Source organism: Gossypium hirsutum, chromosome D12, assembly GCF_007990345.1.
Source record: "Gossypium hirsutum isolate 1008001.06 chromosome D12, Gossypium_hirsutum_v2.1, whole genome shotgun sequence".
Classification (NCBI taxonomy): domain Eukaryota; kingdom Viridiplantae; phylum Streptophyta; class Magnoliopsida; order Malvales; family Malvaceae; genus Gossypium; species Gossypium hirsutum.
This window is the reverse complement of record NC_053448.1, coordinates 3,551,753-3,558,556: the sequence shown is the minus strand read 5'-3', so window position 1 is coordinate 3,558,556 and position 6,804 is coordinate 3,551,753. Positions and strand designations below refer to the sequence as shown.

The window sequence follows — 6,804 nt, the reverse complement described above, 5'->3', positions numbered from 1 at the left end:
TGAAAAAAAGTTAGAGACGATTAACTTTAACTGATAAAAGACTTTTTTGATGTATTTTAACAGTTCAATATAAAAAAAATATAGGGCTTAATTATTTTTTTGAAAAAATTTAAAGACGTTTTAATAATTTTTAATACTTTTTAAAACAAAAAATTAATATTTTTTTTGAAAAAAATTGATAGCTTTTTTAACATTAAAGCTAAAAATAAATATGAACCCTAGAGTGGTATATGTCAAAATAAACCAGCATTATATTTACCACCACGACGCAGTCTCAGTCTCTCTCGAGAAAGTTCCCTAAACCCTCCTGCTAAACCCTAGCATCTTCCCTCTCCTACCCCAAATTCGGACCATGGCTCTACATCCGCTTCGCCTCCGTCGGACCCTAACCACTCTGACCACTTTCCACCGCAATCTCTCCCTTCCCACCCCCAGGGTCCCTTCACCTACAGCCCCCGTTTCCAATTCCGACCTTGCGCCACCTCCGTCATCCTTACCATCGTCTTTCTCCATCTTCCAATCTCGATGGTTCAGATCATCGGGGGGTCCCCTTTCATCACCGAGACAGTACAAGCTGTACAAGGAAGGGGATGAGATTACCGAAGATACGGTTCTATTCGAAGGTTGTGATTACAATCATTGGCTCATCGTCGTTGATTTCCCCAAAGATAATAAACCTCCTCCTGAAGAGATGATTCGTACTTACGAGAATATTTGTGCTCAAGGCCTCGGCATCAGGTGCCCTCTTATCTCTCTCTCTCTCTCTCTCTCTCTCTCTCTCTCTCTTATGAACTTCTTCCACCCCCCCATTATTGGGAATAAATTTGTAGTAGCATGCTATTATTGAACATTAGGTTTGATTGGCATCTTAAGTTTTCAACGGATTGTGCTGGACTTGCTGATTGTGGGTTAATTTGTTTCAGCGTGGAAGAGGCCAAAAAAAGAATATATGCATGTAGCACAACTACTTATCAAGGTTTTCAGGTTTTAATGTCTGAAGAAGAGTCTGAAAAGTTTAATGGTAATTGTTTTATAGCTTACTTTTATCATATTTTCCCCAAATTTTTAGTCGGTCTGATGAATCTGGTCTCTCGGTGGCTTAGAGAAAATGAGTAAGGATTCTGACTTATAAAAGTTTTTCGTCGAACAGATGTACCTGGTGTTGTTTTTGTATTGCCAGATTCTTACATTGATCCAGTAAACAAGGAATATGGAGGTTAGGAGTTTTCGCCGTGTTTTAACCACTCATTTAGATGTTACTACATTAAGATAATATTTTATCTTGGTTTTTATATGTTGCTGTGATTGCCAGGAGACAAGTATGAGAATGGTATTATAACACCAAGGCCACCTCCTATTCAATATGGTAGAAACCAAGGCGGTAGGTTTCGTCAACAAAATAGAAACCCTGACCAACCAAGATATGATCGACAAGGAAATACCACTCCGAACCAGCAAGGGAATGTACCTTACAATCAGCAGGGTTTTGTGCAAGGGGGTGGAAGGAACTATAGGCCTCCACAAAATTATCCACCTCAACAAAATTACAGGCAGCAGCCGCCAATGAATAACAGAGATTATGCTCCTAGAGGCCCTGATCCTTCGCATCAGAGCAGTTACAACCAAGGAAGGCAGGGAAGTTATAATTCCCAAGAACGAAGGGAATTCGTTCAAGGAGAGCAGAGGAATTATATGCCTCCTGAGCAAAGGGATTTCAGAGTAGATCATAGGAACTATGCATCCTCACAAGGTGGGAATTATGGGCAGGGACCAAGTTCTGGTTATGGACAAAATTTCGGACAGGGGGCAAATCCTGGCTATGGGCAGAATTTTGGGCAAGGGGCAAATCCTGACTATACCCAGAATCCTGGGCAAGGCTACGAGCGAGGTGCGAATCCTGGCTATGGACAGAGTTTTCGGCAAGGATCAAATTTTGGACCTGGTCAGAACTATGGCCCTGGAGCAGCTGCCGACTCTGGGCAGAGTTATGGACAGAGTGCAAATCCTGGGTATGGACAAACTTATCCAGGGCATGGAGGTGGTCAAGGATTCCCACAGGCAGAGCAGAGAAATGTGCAAGGAGAGGCAACTGGATCAATGGGGCAACAAGTAAGGCATTCATTCCTTTTCAATCAACTTGAACTTGTGGATAGAATGTCATCATAAATTGATGTTGAATCTCTTTCACAAGCTGCAGTTTCTATTGAATAGTAGCAGGTGCTTGGGCAGCATTTCTAATGGCGGTTGTTTGGTTGTGCAGGGAAGATAAGATTACAAGTGGATGTTTGAGATGAGTGAGAGAATGGACATGCAAAGGAGTTACATGTAGCATTCGTGGCATAGTAAATAGTAGACTGTTTTGTCTTCGATCGTTTTCGCAAAGCCTGTAGCATCCTTTGTTCGGTTTTAGAGCTTGCACTAGTGATTTCACTGCTACGAAGTAGTACATATTTTTTACCGGAGAAATATTTAGATTTAATTTTGGCTTTTGTTTCTGCCTTTGGTAGGAATAAATGCATAATTGGCCTTCAAATTATTCTGTTTTTCTTTTCGGTAAAAACTGATATCTAAATTATTAGAGAAGTGATTATATGAAACTGTGATTTTTATGTTATTTCTTTTGATTTTTATGTTGAATGATAAATTAGATTTTTTTTCTTGATTTTTAGTATTTTTAGTTGAATTTGAATTTTTTGAGAAAAAAGTTGAAAATTAGAAAAAAAATTTGATTTGTTATTTTCTTATTGGAAATTTAAAAGGGATAGAATCATAATTTTGTTTAATCATTTCTCCTAAGATTATCATTAGAAATCCAGAACGAGGTGGCAGGTAGATTTGTCCATGGGTCGGGCCGGGTTCGGGTTGGGCTTGGGGAAAAAATTTGGCTCGATTCTTAGGCCTGGCCCGAAATATGGGCTTGAAAATTTGCTCAGGCTCGGCCCCGGGAAAAATAATAAGCCCGAGCCCGGCCTGACCCGGTTTTTAATAAACACAAAAAAATATTTTAAAAATAAAAAAATAAAAAAAATATTTTTAAAGTATTTTAAAATTAAAAAATAAAAATAAAAAATATATATTTATTATATTCGGGCTGGGCCCAGGCCAAAAAAGTTGAGTCCGAGCCCGACCTATTTTTTAAACGGGTCTCGTTTTTTTGTTTAAGCCCATATTTCGGGCCTATATTTTTACTCGAACTCTCTCATATTTCGAGCGGGCCATCGGATTAGGCCGGGCCGCCCGACCCATGGACAGGTCTAGTGGCAGGTTCAATAAATTTTACGAGAAAAAAACGAAAAAAACAAAATGACCCAAAATATCGTTCAAATATTTCCATCGTGCATGCTCTGCTCAAGATTTAAAAACTGGGGATATGCAAGTATCACAATGTAATTATGAATAAGTTCATGTTTTAGTTATTAAATTTCAAAATGTTTGAAAATAGTCAATTATTTGAAAATTTTCATTTAAGGCATTAGATTGTTAAAATATTTTTGTATAGCCTAACCTTTTTGCATCACTTACATTTTTTTTATTCCGACAATTACTATTAAATCAACTTGAATTTAAGATATCTTTTTACTTGTTGATGGTACTGATTTACTGTACTGATCATCGAAATGTCATTTGAAACTCGTTAATCGTACTTTTAAAAAACTTAATAAACTAGTGACTTCAATAATAACTTTTAATTAGTTCGATGATTTAAATGAAAACTTTCAAACAGTTTAATGATTATTTTTTAAGTTGAGTGACTAGAACATAAATCTATTAATAATTTAGTAATATATAATAGAATTAGTATTCTAACATTTAATATAAATTATATATTATAAGCTCAATAATAAGAAATAAGAAATTCACCCGTGACACTATTATATTTCGTATATGTATATCCTAGATGTGTAAATAGACATAACTCGGTCTTGAAATGAAAAAAGAGAGAATATAGATGGAAAAATAGGGGAGAGGTTGTATTTTAAAAAAATCAATATGCTAAAATAAAATACAAAATGAAATTGAAACAATGCTAATGAGACAGAAATAAGGAATCAGTTTGGGTTCGAATTCCATAAATAATGGTATTGCCTATAATGAGGGCAAATGAAAGATTCTCTCAAAATTTTTATTAACCCACTCCCTATTTTGAAAACAGGTTGGTTTAACTTAAAAAGTCTTTCATTGATAAGGAACCAATACAATTGAATGCACTTGAATTGGATGGAACCAACAAAATCGGTTATTAACTCCCATTTCTTATTGAATTAACCGATCAACTTCCTATCAAAGATTTATTTTTTATTAGATAATTTTTTTTAAAACTTGACATATTTCACTTTATTATATTATGGGAATAAATTCCTACTACTTCTCTTCTCGGAGCTTCCACGTTTGAAAAAGAAAATCTGAAACATATTTTTCAAATCATCAATCCAGTACTGGATGTAGCCATTCCTCGAGCAAGATGCCTAATATTTACAACGCCTTAGTAGTTAAGGGTCGAGATACCGTCGGTCAACAAAATAATGTAACTTGTGAGGTACAACAATTATTAGGAAATAATCGAGTTAGAGTTGTAGTTATGAGCGCTACTGATGAACTAGTGAGAAGAATGGAAGTGATTGACATGATAGCTCCTCTAAGTGTTCCAGTTGGCGGAGTGACGCTGGGATGAATTTTTAATGTGCTTGGTGAGCTCGTTGATAATTTAAATCTTATAGATACTCGCACAACATCCCCTATTCATAAATCTGAAAAAAATCAAGATCCTTAACTTAAGTCAATAAAAACTAAGAATGTTGACTCAGTACAAATTTTATTAAATATTCTATTAAGGTTCCAATGGAGAATTTAGACCTAAGCATTAATTGAGAAGCGATGGAAGACGTAAATAGTGAATGCATAGGATACTATTGAAAACGAATTCTAATGATTTATCGGGGAGGATGGCGAAACAAACCAGATACCACTACATTTCTTTTTATTCTAATTCTGAGAGGTCAAGGGTTAACTTGACAACTAAACTAGAGAAAAAGTAGATATTCGCTCGCAAAAATTTGAGTTTCATTTTATTTGATTGTTCAATTTTTGTTAATCAGAATCTGTTATGAATATTATAAAAAACAAAATAAACAATCATTATAACATTATGACAATGCATAATGTCAAAAATAGCCCTTAAAGTTTGACTGTTTGACCACTTTGTCCATTTATGTTTTTTTGGTCAAATTGGTGTATTTTTAATGGACATAATGATGTGGTCGTTAGTTGACTAACGATCAACATTAATTGCTGACGTGGTGGTCCAAACGCAATTAAATGGCCGCTAGTCTTCCCATTATGGGTTTTCATTTTCAAAATATTTTGTGGGATTTTTTTAAATCTTTGATTGAAGAAGAAAGATAGTAGGTTTTTTTGTTTGTTTGTTTGAAATGTGGTAGGAAACTAGAAATGTAGGAAAGAAATAGAGAGTAGGGGAGAATAAATTAGGGTTTTTTTTTTAAATTTTTTATTTAAAAATTTTAAAATAATTTATTGACATGTCATATAAGACGTGACATGTTAGCATTTAATTACATTTGGACCGCCACATTACGGTTAGTGTTGACTATTAGTCAACTAATGACAACGTTAGCATGTCCGTTAAAAATAGACCAATTTGACCCCAAAAAAAATGTTAGGGGCTAAAGTAACCAAACAATCAAACGTTAGAGGCTATGTAACACCCCCTACTCGTATTATTCGCTGGAATAGGGTACGAGGCATTACCTTATTTTACTAAATTAGTTTTCCGTTATTACGAGTTAAATGCTATTCATTTATTAAAACATGTCATGACATCCCTTAGATGGGCCTCTGAAGCCCAAAATATACATCGGGACCAAACCGGAATTAAATCGAAACCATAAGAAATTTTTCACAGAATCTCAAAGTTTTTTTTTATGGACTCAATATAACCCCTTTATAAATATCTAACCTTCCCTGTAATTTTAAACCAAGACCAATCCAAACCAACAATCCACTTCAACATATTTTCAAGATAGATTCAAACATATCCATAAGATAACATCATCACATACCAAAACCAAAATTTGTTAGCCATACCAATGGCTAACATTACATTCATTTCATATTAACATTTACTTTGTTAGCTTATACATGCCATTAATTTTCAAAATAAAGTTTCTTTATATATCGAAATCTTGAGATTGATAGTGTGATGCGTCTCCGATCGAATTTGACCTCCGAGCTCTTAACACTACCAAAAAGGGGAAAATAAAATAAGGTAAGCACTTTATGCCTAGTAAACTCATGTAACAAAAATTATACTTACCTAATATATTCAATATAATGCAATAAACATTCATACATCTATTCAATGCATTATTTTCCTAACATGCACAACTCAACATTCAAGTTAGTCCAATAATTTCCATGTATCAATAATATATGCCATGATTGATGAGCTCATCAATACCATGATTTCCATTCCCTTGTTATTTTTCCATATTTATCCCGTTGAATTTCTCAGAATTTCGATGGATTTTTCAGGGGTACACTTTAGTGTACAAATCTGGGTCCGTCAATTCATATTCATGTGCGCATATTTTCATTTCAGAGAGCACACTCCCGCGAACATCATCCTTACAGCGGGATTACCAGTCCAGGCTAAATCTCCTGTAATATAAACTCATAGAGTATTGTCGGGGTTACCAATCCAGGCTTAATCCCCTGCAATGACAATTACTCTAATGAGCTAGGATATGAATTACCAGTCCAGGCTAAATTCAGACCCTAATTTGGATT

General features: G+C 35.0%; 1 protein-coding gene across 1 annotated transcript; it reads left to right on the top strand.

The window, feature by feature from the left end:
* The first annotated feature begins 223 nt into the window (after positions 1-223).
* LOC107953420 (multiple organellar RNA editing factor 1, mitochondrial) lies at positions 224-2,614 on the top strand. Its single transcript, XM_016888728.2, has 5 exons — positions 224-738; positions 924-1,021; positions 1,151-1,216; positions 1,313-2,109; positions 2,261-2,614. Exons 1-5 carry the CDS (start codon positions 353-355, stop codon positions 2,267-2,269), a joined length of 1,356 nt encoding a protein of 451 aa, XP_016744217.1. The 5' UTR covers positions 224-352; the 3' UTR covers positions 2,270-2,614.
* The last annotated feature ends 4,190 nt before the right edge of the window (positions 2,615-6,804 follow it).

Excerpts from the sequence above, each read along its gene's own strand:
- LOC107953420 (XM_016888728.2), top strand. The coding sequence starts at position 353 with ATGGCTCTACATCCGCTTCGCCTCCGTCGGACCCTAACCACTCTGACC. Across the intron at positions 739-923 it reads GCTCAAGGCCTCGGCATCAG|CGTGGAAGAGGCCAAAAAAA; the intron begins GTGCCCTCTTAT and ends AATTTGTTTCAG. Across the intron at positions 1,022-1,150 it reads AGAGTCTGAAAAGTTTAATG|ATGTACCTGGTGTTGTTTTT; the intron begins GTAATTGTTTTA and ends TTCGTCGAACAG.